The sequence below is a fragment of the Microcaecilia unicolor genome, chromosome 13 (assembly GCF_901765095.1).
Source record: "Microcaecilia unicolor chromosome 13, aMicUni1.1, whole genome shotgun sequence".
Taxonomy (NCBI): Eukaryota; Metazoa; Chordata; class Amphibia; order Gymnophiona; family Siphonopidae; genus Microcaecilia; species Microcaecilia unicolor.
Window position 1 is genome coordinate 78,339,916 of NC_044043.1, and position 17,681 is coordinate 78,357,596.

Genomic DNA, 17,681 nt, shown 5'->3' on the forward strand with positions numbered 1-17,681 from the left:
AATATTTTTTCACTCAACGAATAGTTAGGCTCTGGAACTCTTTGCCAGAGGATGTAGTAACAACGGTTAGCACATCTGGGTTTAAGAAAGGTTTGGACAAATTCCTGAAGGAAAAAGTCCATAGTCTGCTATTGAGACAGACATGGGGGAAGCCACTGCTTGCCCTGGGATTGGTAGCATGGAATGTTGCTACTATTTGGGATTCCGGAATCTTGTTACTCTTTGGAGTGGAGGAGTGGCCTAGTGGTTAGGGTGGTGGACTTTGGTCCTGGGGAACTGAGGAACTGAGTTTGATTCCCACTTCAGGCACAGGCAGCTCCTTGTGACTCTGGACAAGTCACTTAACCCTCCATTGCCCCATGTAAGCCGCATTGAGCCTGCCATGAGTGGGAAAGCGCAGGGTACAAATGTAACAAAAATAAAATAGATACTATTGGAGATTCTACATGGAATGTTGCTACTATTGGAGATTCTACATGGAATGTTGCTATTCCACTAGCAACATTCCATGTAGAAGGCTGCGCAGGCTTCTGTTTCTGTGTCTGACATCCTGCACGTACGTGCAGGACGTCAGACTCACAGAAGCAGAAGCCTGCGTGGCCACATTGGTGATCTTCAAGGGCCGACTTCTACATGTAGAATCTCAAATAGTAGCAACAGTGGAGGAGTGGCCTAGTGGTTAGGGTGGTGGACTTTGGTCCTGGGGGGGAACTGAGGAACTGAGTTGGATTCCCACTTCAGGCACAGGCAGCTCCTTGTGACTCTGGACAAGTCACTTAACCCTCCATTGCCCCATGTAAGCCGCATTGAGCCTGCCATGAGTGAGAAAGCACGGGGTACAAATGTAACAAAAAAAAAAAAGATGTGAAAGAAACAGTACATACCAGCCTTTATGACAGCTTCAGATGTTATGGTCAGTCCTATTAGAGAAGCAAGCAGGTCCCTGGAGTAGCCTAGTGGTTGGTGCAGTGGACTTTAGAGAAGGGGACCCAGGCTCATAGCCCACTCTAACTGTTACACGTTTGCTAGAAAGTGTGAGCCTTCCAAAATCCACCAAAAATGTACTGTACCTACATATAAGTGACACCTGCAGGCATAAGGGCTATTGCAGTGGTGAACAGTTGGATACAGTAGGTTTTTGGTGGGTTTTGGAGGGCTCACCATGCAATATAGGGGGGTAATGGTGAGATGTGTACCTGGGACTTTTTATGTGAAGTCCACTGCAGTGCCCCCTAGGGTGCCCCACTGCTCTGCTGGGATGTCTGTGTGATCAGCCTACTAAGAATACTGCCCCCCCCCCCCCCCCCCCCCATACATCCCAATGGCTTGTTTTTGTGCATTTTGCCCATGGACTTTTTTCCCCCAAAAAATAGTCCTAAAAGATAGATGCACGGAATATAAAAACATCTAGCAAATGGCCATTTTCGAAAACAAAAAGTTGTACATTTTTCTGGTTTAAAAATGGCCATGTTTGCTACTGGATTGTTGGACGTTTTTCGCAAAATGTCCAAAAATCAGATTTAGATGTCTTATTGAAAATGTCCCTCCACACTTGCTTTTGCCCTCATTTCTCCATTACAGAGATGGCACTCTATGCAGAGGACAAACCGGAAACCGTGTCTATACCCTAGAGCTGCTTCCTCAATCCCAAGTCAGCTGCACGTAGGGGTTGGTGTTGCTGCTTTTCCCATTGATTCTGCTTGAAAAATCAGAACTACATTTGCATGCCTATGATAGGGCAAAACCAGGATGAATGCCTCTGTTTGGAGATGAGATAAGAACCCCCTGTAGCCAGGCAGCATTAGCACACAGGAAAGGCGTAACCAGATTTAACTAAAACATTGCAGAAAAACTTGGAAAACAGCTTTGCCGTTTCCCTCAAGTCGCAGATTCATAGAACTATCTGTGGGTGGCAGTAGAATTCTGTTGCTTGAGCAGCTAGTAGGCCAGGACAGCGGCTTTATGTTCTAAGGGGCTGTAATCAAAATTCTGGAACTGATGCAAAGTCCTTGGGTGCTTCTTATGTGTAGGTTTTCCACCAATAAGCAAAGCAAAAGGATGCATACAACTTTGCTTTGATTATTCTGCCAGGGGGGGAAAAATACCTACAGAGATTTTGTCTGCTTTTTCCGTGGATACTTTAACCTTGGAAATGCGTGGACTTGAAATGTCTTCTACTTGTTTATTGGGATGTATTTCACACATTTTTACACAAAGCTGAAGGTGAGTTACACTCAGATTGAGAAGGTATTTCCCTGTTCCCAGAGGGCTTTAAATCCAAAGGGGCCAATGCAATAACGTGAGCTAGACTTTGTGCATTGGTTAGCTTGGCTTTAGGGTGTAATTTTGCAGGTGATCTATGCATAAATAGGTTTTGCGAATGAGCTAGCCAGCCTCAAACACTTATGATTTTCTGTTTAAATCTTTTTCTTAAAGTATAAAAAGGAACAATAAGGAAGATAAAAACAAAAGGCAGACCTTGTAGAAAACAAGGGTTTTCAGACAAAGACTGATTTCGGAGTATTGCTTGCTACGTTTCAACAGCTGCACCAGCCAGGCTGATTCTGAAGTTTTACTCCGGCTGGTTACTACTGCCCCTGACGCAGCCTGTAATTCTGGCGAAACATGGCCATGTCTGGCATTTTATGTTGAAACTTCTGGAAGCTTTTAATTGACTGATAAAGACAATGTTTTCTACAAGGTCTGCCTTTTATTTTTATCTTCCACGTTGGGTTTGGCGGAACGCCTGCCTCGTTGTTTTCTGACTCTAAAAAGGAACAATATTCTGTGCAACTGTTGTTTATAAATCACAAATAGAAAACAATAAGTACAATGAGCAACTATAATAACCCCCCCCCCCCCCCCCCAGCCTTCCAACCCAAATGATATCTGACTTCTACCACAAGAAACTCTAATCCAGTGGCGTACCAAGGGCAGGGCGGTGGGGGCAGTCCACCTTGGGTGTCAACGGGTGGGGGGGTGCTCTGCTGGCGAGTTCCTACTAGCTCCGTCCACCCGGCAGCTGTGTGGTGCGGTGCCTCGCGCGACTCTGCACTGCTGTAAAAGAAGAAAATCGCCTCTTCGGCCCTTCCCTCACTCTGTCCTGCCCTCGAGGAAATAGGACGTTACATCAGAGGGCGGGACACAGTGAGGAAAGGGCCGACGAGGCACCGGGTGGATGGAGCTGGTAGACAGGTGGGGACTGGGTCGGTGGGGTGCCGCCGTGTTACGCCGGGGGGGGGGGTGCGCGCAGCAGCGATCCGCCCCGGGTGGCAGTGAACCACAGAACGCCACTGCCCTAATCCATCCTGTTAAAATGTCCAGGGGTACAAACTACAACCCATTCTGTATGCCTTAGCGGGGGAAAAATATGCCCTACAAAGCACTGTTATGATTCTTTAATCTGTGGATGAATAATAAGTCATCAACAATCTCAGGATTCAGTCTAATTCTCCTGTCTTCCTCAGTCCTTCCTGCAATTGAAAACGTCTTCTCAGAAGATGTGCTGGTAGCAAGAATGCACAGGATCTGCTGGATACATTTTGCCTGTTGTGGCCAGCACTTTTGATTATTCTTCCAAAAAATGAAAACACCGTCATCTGCATCACTTGAACATAAATGTCTAATTCATTAACAACCTTCAAAAGTAGAAAATGACACGGTGGGGGGACAATGTTTGTTCCTGTGGGCTCTGTCCCAATCCCCGCCCTATCCCCACGGGCTCTGTCCCTATCCCTGTGTCATTCTTTATAAGGCAGCTTGGTAAAAAGGCCTCTTGGTTTGTTAATTTAGTACAATTTAGATGTTGTGATTTGTGTCTATGTATGTTTGTCAGGTGTTTTATTGTAAGTTGCAGAGATTGGTCTTGAACTAGATGTGTGGAATATATATATTTACTCTTTATTGTCAATTTTGTAGATACAGTATTTTAGATTTTACAATTTTTACTCATTATCATTTGTTAGATGCTATACTTTGGATTCTCAAGCCAATGTATTTGTTGTTATCATCAGTGGCTGGTATGCTGTGTTTTATTCTTGTATTGCTGTGTGGGGATCAATAGTGGACTCTATGATGTTATGACATATTTATGTTGTGTTTTATTTTTATCTTTATTATTTTTATCTTTTTGTATTCCTAACACTCAGTATATGTATATTCACATTTATATTGTGGTATATTTATATTTTTGGTATAATGGTATTTATGTGTGATCTTTTTATAATCTATTTATCTTTTATTCATTTTTTAATTTATTAATTCAGGATCCAATATGGATGTTTAAGTCATTTGATGGTTTAATTAAATGATATGTATATTTATATTGTTTACACAGAAATAGCTTGTGACTCCTGAAGCAGGTGCATGTTGAGGGGTCTTTTTACTAAGGTGCGCTGAAAAATGGCCTGCACTAGTGTAAGCTTGTGTTTTGGACACGCGCAGAATCATTTTTCAGCAAACCAGTTTTTGGCCGAAAATGGACGTGCGGCAAAATGAAAATTGGTGCGCAATTATTTTGGGTCTGACACCTTACCACCACCCATTGACTTAATGGTAAGGTCTCGCGCGTTAACCGGCGGTAATGGTCTACTTTCGTACAATGCCTTTTACCACCCGGTTAGCACCATGCACCAGAAAATAAAAATTATTTTCCATCGCGCGTAGTGGAGGCGTGTAAAAAATGAAATTGCCGCCTGGGCCACGCTGTAGCCGAGTGGAAATTCCAAATTGACATGGGTTGGGCACGCATAGGTGCCTGCGCAGCTTAGTGAAAGGGCCCCTGAGTCTTTGAAACTGATTTTTGAATAAACCTGCTGTTTGGATATACATTTGGTCTACCCCCTACCGATTAGCACATGGCCATTAGTGTGGGAGCCCTTACCGTCATCTATTTTGTAGACGCTAGGGGCTCTCATGCTAATCCGGTGTTAATTAGTTGGCATGCGACAATGCCCCCACGCTAACCGAGAAGCGCAGGAAATGCCTACTCTCTGCCCATTAACACACCCCACGCTAAAAAATAAAACCTATTTGTAGCACAGGATTGACGTATTCCAATTGGCGAACTACCGCGGCACACCTCAGCACGTCCCACGGCAGTGCTTTGTGGCACACTGTAGACATGCGCTAATTTCCAAGTTTCTAAGTTTGATTAAGATTTATTTATTTATTTGTTGCATTTGTACCCCACATTTTCCCACCTATTTGCAGGCTCAATGTGGCTTACATAGTACCGTCAAAGGCGTTTGCCCAGTCGGTGGATAAGAAATACAAAGTTGTATAGTGATTGTATGAGGTATAAGTGGAGGGTCGGAATGAATGAAGATTGCATGATGTCCTGTTCGATCATAGTCATGCTGTGTTGGTAGGTGAAGAGGGTTACGTGGGGTATCCCACCCTAAGGAAAACCCATCTAGGCGGCTTGCAATCTAATTATAGTGTGAACAATGACATGACACAGACAGAAATATTGTGTGGGAAAGCAGATAGAACTCCATTATAGAAAGGAAAGGGCCCCTACATCATGAAGATAAAGGGGGTTGATGCTCATAATATGCCCTATGTACCAGAGTCAATATTTTAAATTGAATTCTGCAGAAAACTGGTAACCAATGAAATGTCAGGCACAAAGGGGTAATATGATCAAACTTTCTTACTTTACCTAAGAGCCGCAGTGCAGCATTTTGCATTGTCTGTAATTGTCTGATATTACCTTTTGATAAGCCTACATAGGAATATTACAGTAATCTATCTGAGAAACAAAAAGTGTATGAATTAAAGTACGCGACTTAGCTAATTAAGGGAGCCCAAAGCCCAAAATGCAGAATGTAACACAAAGAAATAGCAAAGCGATGCTCAAAATAATCTAATGCAAATGATATGCGCGGTTAATTGGCACTAACAAACCGAAAGCAAGGGGCGCATGCACAGAAAGGGATTGCGGTAAGTGCTGCTCCTGTGCTCATGTCCAGGCAAACCTAGAAGTGCGTTGGCGCTGTTCTTCTAGGCTTCTAAATATGAGCCTTTCAAAAAGTGTTTGCAGTTTAATTTTTTGAAATGCTCGCTTTTAAGCACAGAAAAACAGGTGCCAATGTTTGCTTTTCCTCGAATTCGTGCACATGCTCAGTTCTCATTAGCAGCGCTCAAAGGTGCACGGGCTTCCTTCCGCTTGCAAAAGAAAACAAAAACCACAGTGCAACGTGAAAAACTGACAAGAAATCTTCTCCTGAAAACTTTCTACGCTGGCGGTAAATTTTCAGCGCTTTTATTGTGAATTGGGAAGGAATGCTAACTGACCTCATTAGCATCCATTTAAATGCATTTCAATACAATTTGTGGCAATGTTTAGTGCACGTGTTAATACCCGCACTTGAGCATTCTGCGTTCAATAACGTGTGCGCAAATCAGGCGCTAGCCACTTTTTAACACTGGCATTAGTTTTGAGCTTCGGCCCCTCTGCCTGGGATTTTAGATTGTCCAATTTTGTTACATTTGTTTTATTTATTTATTTTTTAAGTATTTACAGGTCTGCCTAAAACCTAGACGAATTTCAGTAGACTGGCAGTCTTCACCTAACTAGTGTCCCCTTTACTTTGTTCTGTCAAGGGAGCAGGGGCGGACTGACCACCGGGACAATAGGGCAACGCCCAAGGGCCCACAGCCATAGGGGGGCCATTCTTCTCTAGCTTCCATCTAGTTTAGCCATTTTTGATAGGTGGTTAGGGGCCCATGACTCTAGTGCCCCTGGGGGCCCAGATCACTGTCAGTCCACCCTTGCAAGGGAGCATCCTTGATACAGATGCACAATGCACAGGGCCAGTGGAAGGGCATCTGAGGCCCTAGATGAACCTTCAACCATGCACTTGTCCACTCTCCCCCCCCTCCCTCAGCTTTCTGTCTCAGGCCCAGCAGCCCCTTCTTTCTTCACTACCTCCTCCTTTTTCTGTCCATCAGTCTCCTGCTCCCACCTAGTGCAGACTGCCCGAGGTATTCCTCTGTCAATGTCCACTCCACTTGGACTCTGCCTGATACCTCGGTTCTGCAGGGACAGAGCTGCCTGTGGATCTGCCTGGTGCTGTGCCCAGACCAGTTCTCTCCTCTGGCCACATTTCCTCTTCTGACTTGTGGTTTGTGTGACATTATTTCCTGCTGGCTTTGGGGGATGGGGAGGGGAGGATTTTGAAGAGAGGCAGCACCGTCATGCAGGCAGAAGCAACGGAGATGGTGGTGGTGGTGAAGGGGGGTGGGGATTTGCATTTGGCTCACACCTTTTTTGGTAGTAGCTCAAGGTGAGTTACATTCAGGTTCAGCAGGTATGGCCTACAATTGCGTGCTAACGCAGAGTTAATACAGGAGCACTTAGTGCCCCCTAGAGGCAGTAAGAGGTCTCGTGTTAACATCCTGCAGGTACCGTCCGTTAATGGTAATATTATTGCTGCATTGAATCTGGACATAGCGCATGGTAAAATTGTGCGTTACAATGCATTAAGCCTAGATTTAGGACACTGTACTGAAAGGGCCTCTTTGGGGATCCTTTTACTAAGCTGAAGAAAAAAAATGGCCTTAGCACGCCCTTACGTGGGTTTTTCCCGCAAGCTAAGGCCATTTTTACCACAGCTGGAAATTGGCGGACTTCTCGTTTTTTTTTTTTTTTTTTAAATTAATGGCTGTGTGCTCAGACATTAAAAAATAGTTCCATGTGAGTACTTACCACCACCTATTTGTAGACTGTAAGAGTTCACGCACTAAACCCACACTAATCAGCATGCGATAATGTAGCCGCGCTAACTGATTAGCGCAGAAACCGCCCATTCTCTGCCCCAGACATCCCCCTCTGTGATAAACCTTAATATATTTTTTAATACACGGTTTGCGCGTGCAGATTAGAAAATTACCAAAGGACACCTGAGCGCATCCCGCGAGATGCCATTTTAAGCTGCAGTAAGCACACGGTAGCGCTTACCACAACTTAGTAAAAAGGGTCCCTTTGTTTACTATGTTTTGTTTTGTTTTATTTAATTTCTGTATTTTTTACACAGATGAAATTCAGTGTTGACAAGTGCAAAGTGATGCATGTGGGAAAGAGGAACCCGAATTACAGCTATGTCATGCAAGGTTCCGCGTTAAGAGTTACAGACCTAGAAAGGGATCTGGGAGTCATCGTGGATAAGACGTTGAAAACTTCTGCTCAGTGTGCTGCGGAGGCTAAGAAAGCGCACAGAATGTTGAGTATTATTAGCAAAGGGATGGAAAACAAACACGAGGATGTTATAAAGTCGTTGTATCGCTCCATGGTGAGACCGCACCTCGAGTACTGTGTTCAGTTCTGGTCACCGCACCTCAAAAAAGGTATAAAGGAATTGGAGAAGGTGTAGAGAAGGGCGACGAAAATGGTAAAAGGGATGGGAGGACTTCCCTATGTGGAAAGGCTAAGACGGTTAGGGCTCTTCAGCTTGGAGAAGAGGCGGCTGAGGGGTGATATGATAGAAGTCTACAAGATAATGAGTGGAATGGAGCGGACAGACGCGAAGCGTTTGCTTACACTTTCTAACAATAATAGAACCAAGGGACATAAGATGAAGCTAGAATGTGGTAGATTTAAAACAAATAGGAGAAAGGTTTTCTTTACTCAGCGCGTAGTTAGACTCTGGAACTCGTTGCCGGAGAATGTAGTGACAGCAGCTGGCCTTGCTGAGTTTAAAGGGGGTTTGGACAGATTTCTGAAGGAAAAGTCCATTGAACATTATTAATTTAAATTTTTGTTTTGTTTTGGGGTTTTTGCCGGGTTCTTGAGGCCTGGATTGGCCACTGTCGGAGACAGGATGCTGGGCTTGATGGACCCTTGGTCTTTTCCCAGTATGGCGGTGCTTATGTTCTAATCATTGAGGATGGCTAAAATGCAAAAATGAAATGAAGCCAAATGTTGTTATTTGTGTGTGTGTGTGTCATCTCAGATGGGAAATGAGACAAAACAAAATCACAGGTGTTCTTGCAATTTTTCTGCCATTTAGAAATGACAGAACATCACTGCTGACCTAGTGACAAAAATTACTTTCAGAAGCTAGTCACAGATCTAGTATGTTCAGTGCATTGTTTCTAGCGAAATAGGTGCCAGTACTCAAATGCCAGGCCACCCTTCAGGGGTGGGGTGATCTGAGGGACCCACCCCACAACCAGTCACAGAATCTATGACAAGGCAGAATTGGTGTGTAGAGCCTGAGCTCTTTCATTAAAACTTGGGGACCATGGGTCAATTTTAGCAGACAACGGAAAAGGTGCCGGTACTCAGTACCCCCTCAAGAAAAGCCCTGAGTATGTTAGTCCAGCACAAAGGGATCACCTGCGGCCTGTTCCAACACTTTCACTTGCAGCATTTTTCTTAAAATGTGTACTGTCTCGTGATCCGTAACTAGTCTGAGTCAGCTCTGAAGGGGGTGATGGGAGGACCCAGGACTCAGAGCTTTGCTTTAATTGCTCTTCCTTTCATCCCAGCTTGTTGTGTCACTAATCCCTCCACACGTCACCAAGCGTTAAATAAGAAACCAGAGGTTCTGGGGATAGGCCCACAGCTCCTTAGGGATTCAATACCAGCTACTAGAAGTCTGTAGTGAAATCCTCCATTCAGAAATTTCCCAGGAGTCTAACACCAGCCTGGAGAGTAATGAAGAAAAGGGACTGAGTAAAGCGACAGATTGTGGCCTCCACCCAGTCTGCTGACCCTCACTGGACAGGCCTGGGCTTGCCATCCTTGGCACTTCCAAGCAAGAGCTGTAACTACTAATTCTTTCTTTCCCCTGCTGAGGCCCTCTAGAGGCCTGAAGTGTTGCCTGATTTGAGAATAGCGCAGGCACCAGGGCTAGGCTTGGAAAGGTAAAGAGTTACATTTCAATGTAATGAGTGTGACAGAGCTTTGGGGTTTTTGCTTCTTAAAACACAGAGGAACTAGGTGAGATGTCTCCAAGGCCCTCGGCCGCTGCTGCCTAGCAAGGTGCAGACTTATTAATCCAACAGGGATCCTTTGAGAATGACAGGTCCTGCTTTCAATGGAGGCATGCCCAGCTGAGCGCCCATGTTTGCAAATAGTGAGAAGGGGGCTACGTCCAAAACTCATATCGCAGGGCCGGCAGTTAGCTTGCCTTCTCCCATTTGAAGGCATCCTTTTTGATCAGTTCTACTTTGCTTGTTTGTTTTTTTAAATGATCGATTTCTATTCAAACTACAATTAATAGAGCTGCCAAGTTACCCAGTCCTGGGAAAGGAGACGTTTTATTTTTCTGCCAGCCAAGAGCAGTGTGGGATTTGTAGTTCTTGATCCTATCCATTGAAATCAGTGCTGTTGGTCCCACAGTGCATCAGGGTAGGGTTGTCAGAAATCCAGAAGTGGCCTGCTCTCTCTCGGAACTGAATATTGCACTTAACTGGCCATGTATGCCCAGATAATCAATGCCAGTGTCCTGATATTGCCCAGCATTGAATGTCTGGGTATAAAGCCTGCAGTGGCCAAAAAAAAACCCAAAAAAATCCTCTGACTGCTGCTAGCTGAAAATCTATCCCTATATTTTTACTGATCCTTCAAAATTAGAGGGACTTCTTCAAGATTAACAGCGTAAGGTTTACTTAATATCAGTGACTGTGAGGTCTGTCTCGGTGTGTTCTGAGGACTGGGTTGAGAAACCCTGATTTAGAGTGAGGGGACTGTCTCACCCTCCCTTCTGATCAGAGTTTTCAGGGGGCCCTTTCTTTTGGTTGCCTTGTGTGTGTGACACCTCAAACCTTGCTTCAGGCAGCAGAGTGCCATGAGCTGCCCTGGGGGTGTGCTGCCTGTAAGGGGGGGGGGGGAGGAAAAATGCTGCCTGTTGGGGGAGGGGGCTATTTTTTTCCATCTATGTGGCATGGTATGGCGAGTTGCTGGTGAGGAGGGAGAAAAGGCTGGGATTCGGTGAAGGCGAAAAAGGGAGGGTGCTGGTGTCAGGCTTAGGGAAAGGGGAGAGGGAAAGTGCACGCTCTCCTTGTCAATTTGTGTGAATGTGAGATGGGGCATAATGAGAGAAATATCCCATGGTGCTGGCTCATTCCAGTGAAAAACAAATATATATATATATATATATATATATATATATATATATATATATATATATATATATAATCTTCATTGTTTTGATATGGTGGCTTTATAGTCAGTATTTTAGTCTGGGGTGTGTGTGTTTTCATAACCATATTAAACATGTATGAGATGTATGTATGGAAATGAATAAGCTAATGTGCCAAGCCACACCCTTTGCCCCCCAAATGAAACGTTCAAGCTACGCCCATGCATGAAACCAAAGGGCAAGGGGGAATAAGAGGGAGGAGATGTAAGCCCTGCCTGGCCGGCGGGGAGGAGCATAGAGCTCAGATGATTACCAAGGTGGAGGGTGAGGGAGAGAGGGAGAGGAAGATTGAAGAGGAAAACCTTTTGGTCAGCCACCAGTTGCAATGTTGACTCAGTTAAATGCAGGTCCCCTAGGAGCAAGTGGCTGTATGCAGCCACCCCTATTGCCCCTGTGTAAGGCCACCCCTGGATAGGAGGGTGGATAAGGAATTAATTATTAAGTAGGCAGGTTTAAATATTTATTTATTTATTGCACTTGTATCCCACATTTGCCCACCTATTTGCAGGCTCAAAGTGGCTTACTAAGATCTATGGGTGGCGGTAAGGGTTCCCGCTTAAAATGGCTGCACGGCACATGCTTTACTTGCAACACGGATATAACAAAAGAGAGGGAACGAAGTACAAACTAAAGTCCAAACAAAAAAAACAGCACCACGGGCCTTTAAAAATAGAACACAGTTCTTTAATGAATGAGCCTTGACAAAAAGACCCGACACGGGCCGTGTTTCGGTGACTAGCACCTGCGTCAGGGGTCCCCACGTCTCATTTGGATACAGAAAGTGAAAGTGCCTTGGTGCTTTGTAGCTTTTACTATATGAGACGTGGGGACCCCTGACGCAGGTGCTAGTCACCGAAACACGGCCCGTGTTGGGTCTTTTTGTCAAGGCTCATTCATTAAAGAACTGTGTTCCATTTTTAAAGGCCCGTGGTGCTGTTTTTTTTGTTTTTACTTGCAACACGGCCATTTCCTGCAGGAAAGAGAGACTTCCATTTTACCCGCTGCAGTAAAAGGGGGCCTCAGCGCGTGTCAAAAACATGCGCTGACACCCAGCGCAGGCACCCTTTTGCTGCAGCATGGTAAAAGGGGCCCATTGTTACTTCATGGGATAAATAACTGTGGGGTCCTTTTACCAAGCTGTGGTAAAAGAGGGCCTGCACTGGTGTCAATGCATGTTTCTGACGTGCGCTGAGGCCCCCTCTTACCGCAGCAGGTAAAAGGCTGTCTTTTTTTTTTTTTTAAGAAATGACCTTGTAGCAAGTGAACCTCTTGCTGCGCAGCTATTTTGGGGGGAGCACTTACGACCACCCATTGAGGTGGTGGTAAGGGCTCCTGCGCTAACCTGGAGGAAACCAGGTAGCACATGGCACTGCCCGATTACCGCCAGGTAAACACCAGTGCTGCAAAAATAAAAATATTTTTGTAATACTGGAAGTGGCACGCTCTGGGGCGGGAACTGCTGCCGGGCTGCTGCACTAGCCCAGCGGTAGTTCCAGATTGGCAAATGGTAAGCCCGCGTTGGGCTCACCGCCACTTCATAAAAGACCCCCTCTGGAAATTGTCTTATGGTCTCATCTACGATGAAGCTCAGGGATACATGACAGACTTGATCGACCTACCAGCTAGAAACACATCCGAATCAACACGAACGTACCTAAATCTGCACTACCCAAGCTGCAAAGAACTCAATATACAAATCAACTTACGCGTCCAGTTTTTCCTACATAAGCACACAACTGTGGAACGCATTACCAAAAGCCTTGAAAACTACGAACGACCACCTAAACTTCCGGAGAACACTAAAAACTAACCTGTTTAAAAAGGCATACCCTACTGATCCAACATAAATGCCTGATCTCTGCAACAGAACAAAACTAAAGACCGTAACGGACATAACACAACTCTTCCGTTGTACGATTCCCTAGTGTGGGCCACATGAACTTTATCTTACCACAACATCACTTTGTATCTGTTTATACCGGAGTCTGTAATGCCTCTCCGGTACTATGTAAGCCACATTGAGCCTACAAATAGCTGGGAAAATGTGGGATATAAATGTAACAAATGCAAATCTTTTCCAAGCTCATGAACCTGACCAAATATTTGCAGACATTCCATCTATGAATTGCAGCAAAACAGAAGTTTTGGCAGAATGCTCTCTCACGTAGTAATTTGTGGATGCAATGAAGACTTATTGTATTTGCCTTTATTTGCTGGTTTTGGGGTTGTTGTAAGGAAAGAGAAGAATAGATTCGGCAATTTCTCTATTTATTAGAATGAGCTCTTTTCTGTTGGCTCATGTGTGACGAAGTAAAACATTCTTTTCACTTTTGCTCACAGAGTAATCTATCCTTCTTCGAATTCCCCCTTGGTGAAGATGTCCCGATCTTCCTCAACTGATGAAGGAACCACGTTTGAACATCTTTGGAGTACCTTGTAAGTATCTCGTCTGTCGTAACACAATTGCTGTAAAGGCCATTTACCAGGGTTTGGTTGAATTTAGTTTTAAATGTCCAATTAAGGGAATCCAGCATATAAGTCCAAAGAGAATGCTAGAAACACAATACTCAAAATACCTCTAAAACAGGAAGAAGACCTCAGCAGCCCAACAGCATGAATTTAATGCTGAGGAATGGCTTATCTTCCAGTCATCAGTCTTAAAACACTTCCAAAACTAATCCATTTATTTGGGATTTAAAAAAATATTTTAGTATGACTACCTTGTGCATCAAACATTAATAACATTTATATGAGTAGTTTAATTATGATTCAGCTAACTTTGAACAAACAATTTTTTGTGTGTGCTGATGATCTATCTTGGTTGATTCCTATTTCTGAACAATATCATCTATTTATAAACAGGATATTGGAAATTCTGAAGGAGGTTCAATGTTGGGTACTTAAAAATAGATTCAAATTAAATATGGAAAAAACAAACATTTAATGGTTTACTATGAGGGTAAATGAGATTCCATCTTCAATTATTTATTTATTTATTTATCACATTTATACCCCACAATTTTCCCACATGTTTGCAAGTTCAATGTGGCTTACAATAAACCGAAAAGGCTATCGCCAATCCGGTAGTTATACAAATACAATAGATTGTAGTAGTCAGCAAGGATAGAAAGAATAGGGTGTAAAGGGAAAGTGGGTAAAGGTAAGAGAGTCCAAAATGTTTTGCAGGACTTTAGGTTTTATGTTGGAGCCTGGGGGTAGGCCTTCCGGAACAGGTTGGTCTTGAGTAATTTCATAAAGTTTAGATGGTTTTGAGTAGTTTTGACAGCTTTTGGCAACGCGTTCCATAATTGGGTGCTGATAAAGGAAAAGGAGGAAGCGTAAGTGGATTTGTATTTGAGGCCGTTGCAGGTAGGGTAATGGAGATCATTCCTAAATCTCCATTTAGGAATGATTTAGGAATGAATGGCATGTGCTTGATGTATTCCTGGCTGGAAGATTAATTAGGTTACTCATGTATCCTGGGGCTTCTCCATAAAGCTTTTGTAGACTAGGGTGCAGATCTTGAAGTTGATTTGTTCCTTTATTGGGAGTCAGTGCAATTTCTCTCGAAGGGGCTTGGAACTTTCAAATTTGGATTTACCAAAGATTAGTCTTGCTGCTGTGTTTTGGGCAGTCTGAAGTTTCTTTACAAGTTGTTCTTTGCATCCTGCGTATATTCCATTACAGTAGTCTAGGTGACTTAATACCATTGATTGGACTAGATATCGAAATATTTCTCTAGGGAAGAAAGATTTTATCCGCTTGAATTTCCACAATGAAAAAAACATTTTCTTAGTCTGTTGGATGGTACAATTTTTAGTATAGACACTGTTTCAAGAGTACTGGGGGGGGGGGGGGCCTTTTACAAAGTTGCACCAAACACTGGCCTGAGGCAGTGTGGGCGTGTATTTTTGGCGTGCGCCAGACCCTTATTGTACTGCATCTGGAGAAGAGGGATTTTTTTTTAATGGGACGGAAAATGGACGTGCGGCAAAATGAAAACCAGCGCACGTCCATTTTCGGCCTGAGATCTTACCGCCACCCATTGACTTAGAGGTAAGGTCTCACACGCTACCTGGGCTATAAGCAGGCAGCCAGTGCCAACTGACATTTGCTGCCAGGTAGACATGCGTAGACCCTTACACGCCTTTGTAAAATGGCCCCTAGGCGCTTTATTGGATTCAGTAGCTATAAAGTCTTTTTTAGTTTATCTATTTATTTATTAGGATTTATTTACCACCTTTTTGAAGGCATTCAATCAAGGCGGTGTACAGTAAGAATAGATCAAACATGAGCAGGAGGCAATTAGAGCAGTAAAAATATTCGAACAACAATACAAAGTATAGCATGGTATACTACTTGCAATGACTACACAATATTTAATAGAACTTTATAATTGGTAGTGAAGGGTAAGGCAAAGTTGTAACATACAGATGGGTAAGAAAGTACGAAGAATTAGAAAGTAAGGTGATTGATTTGAAGAAAGTTGCACATGAGGTCAGAGAGATGGTTAAATATTATCTCAGCTAGGCTAGGAGTGGATAAACATGTCCGGCTGCAGTATGTGTAGCCCGAGTCACTCCTTGTGTGTGTGAGTGAGACTAACAAGTTAGTTACTTCTTCCGTTAAAGGCTTGGTTGAAGAGCCAAGCTTTCACCTGCTTCCTGAAGTAGAGGTAGAGGTAGTATGAAACAATTGCGATTAATTTGATCCAACTTTCATAAAGAACGTTTGAGGTACTGGTTCAGGCGGTGATCTTGTCGATGCTGGACTATGCAGGGTTGACCACTAAGCTTACGAGAAAATTGTGTATAATTCAGAATACGGCAGCTAGAGTCATTTATCATAAATCTAAGTTTGATTATGTGACCCCTTTACTGGCAGGGCTGCATTGGCAGACGGTTGATGCTCCGATTAGATTTAAAATTTATTGTTCAGTTTTTAAAACACTGGCTGGTAAGGTTCCTGACAATTTTCCTTTACTGATCAATGTTTTGGGCACCCAGTCTAGGACTCGTAGTAAGGAGTGTCTGTTGTTATCTTTTCCATCTAGTAGAGGTTTTCAGGATTTCCCTAATGAATATGCATGAAATCTACTGGCATACAGTGGAGGCAGTGCGTGCATATAGACCTCACGCATATTCATTGGGGAAAACCTGACTGGACTGAGGCTCTCAAGGACCGAGATGGGACCGGATGGGATGACTTCCCTATGAGGAAAGGCTGAAGCGTCTAGGGCTGTTCAGCTTGGAGAAGAGACAGCTGAGGAGAGATATGATAGAGGTCTATAAAATAATGAGTGCAGTGGAATGGGTAGACGTGAATCATTTATTTACTCTTTCCAAAAATACTAGGACTAGGGGGCATGCGATGAAGCTACAAAATAATAAATTTAATACAATTCATAGAAAATATTTCTTCACTCAACGTGTAATTAAACTCTGGAATTCGTTACCAGAGAATGTGGTAAAGGCTTAGCGGAGTTTAAAAAGGGTCTGGACGGCTTCCTAAAGGAAAAGTCCATAGACCATTATTAAACTGACTTGGGGAAAATCCACTGCTTATTTCTGGGATAAGGAGCATAAAATGTATTGAGCTTTTTAGGGATCTTGCCAGTTATTTCTGACCTGGATTGGCCACTGTTGGAAACAGAATGCTGGGCTTGATGGACCTTTGGTCTGTCCCAGTGTGGCAACACTTATGTACTTATGACAACCCTGTTTTACATTGTATGGTTTTTCAGATCGGTTAGAAAAATATATATATCTACCTCTTTATATATTTATTTATTGCATTTGTATCCCACATTATCCCACCTGTTTGCAGGCTCAATGTGGCTTACATAGTTTTGTTATGACATTGTCATTCCGGACAGATCTGTATCTATATGTTTGTATTTGAGAGCCTGAGAAAAGTGAAGTTCATGGAAACAGGTGCTGCATTTGGAATGCACAACAAAGACAGATGAGGGGGGGCTGGTTGGGAGGTGGGGATAGTGCTGGGCAGACTTGTGCGGTCTGTGCCCTGGAAGTGACAGATACAGATCAAGGTAAGGTGTACACAAAAAGTAGCACATATGAGTTTATCTTGTTGGGCAGACTGGATGGACCGTGCAGGTCTTTTTCTGCCGTCATCTACTATGTTACTATGTATGTTTTCTATTTCATCAGGGAACCAGACAGCACGTATTTTGATCTTCCTCAGTCCAGCCACTCGGGCAACAATGAGGTCTCCAACCAGACTGAGGTCAACATGGATGTCTTTCAGATGAGGAGCATGAATGACTCTGTTATGGTGAGTGGCACCAGGACTCTGTCCCTGAAATACCCAGTACTTTCTTAGTTACACACATTCAGAGACAGGGGAGGAAACAGTCAGGCTTGTAAAGGTGAAAAGAACACCAGGAAGGAAATCTGTTCTTCTTATTCAGAGTCTGACTCAAACTTGGCCAAGAAAACCATTGTTCTGGTTAAACTATTAGAACAAGCTTTATTGAGGGCAACCGATTAGTTCATTTACTGTTACAGTAGG

General features: G+C 43.7%; 1 protein-coding gene across 2 annotated transcripts in view; it reads left to right on the forward strand.

Moving 5' to 3' along the window:
- The window catches only part of TP73 (tumor protein p73), a 240,611-nt gene that overhangs the window by 53,180 nt on the left and 169,750 nt on the right, over window positions 1–17,681 (forward strand). For both annotated transcript variants that reach the window (XM_030185833.1, XM_030185834.1), the window contains exons 2-3: window positions 13,491–13,586; window positions 17,321–17,444. In XM_030185833.1, coding sequence (XP_030041693.1) covers window positions 13,491–13,586; window positions 17,321–17,444 — 220 coding nt within the window. The remainder of the gene's footprint in view (window positions 1–13,490; window positions 13,587–17,320; window positions 17,445–17,681) is intronic.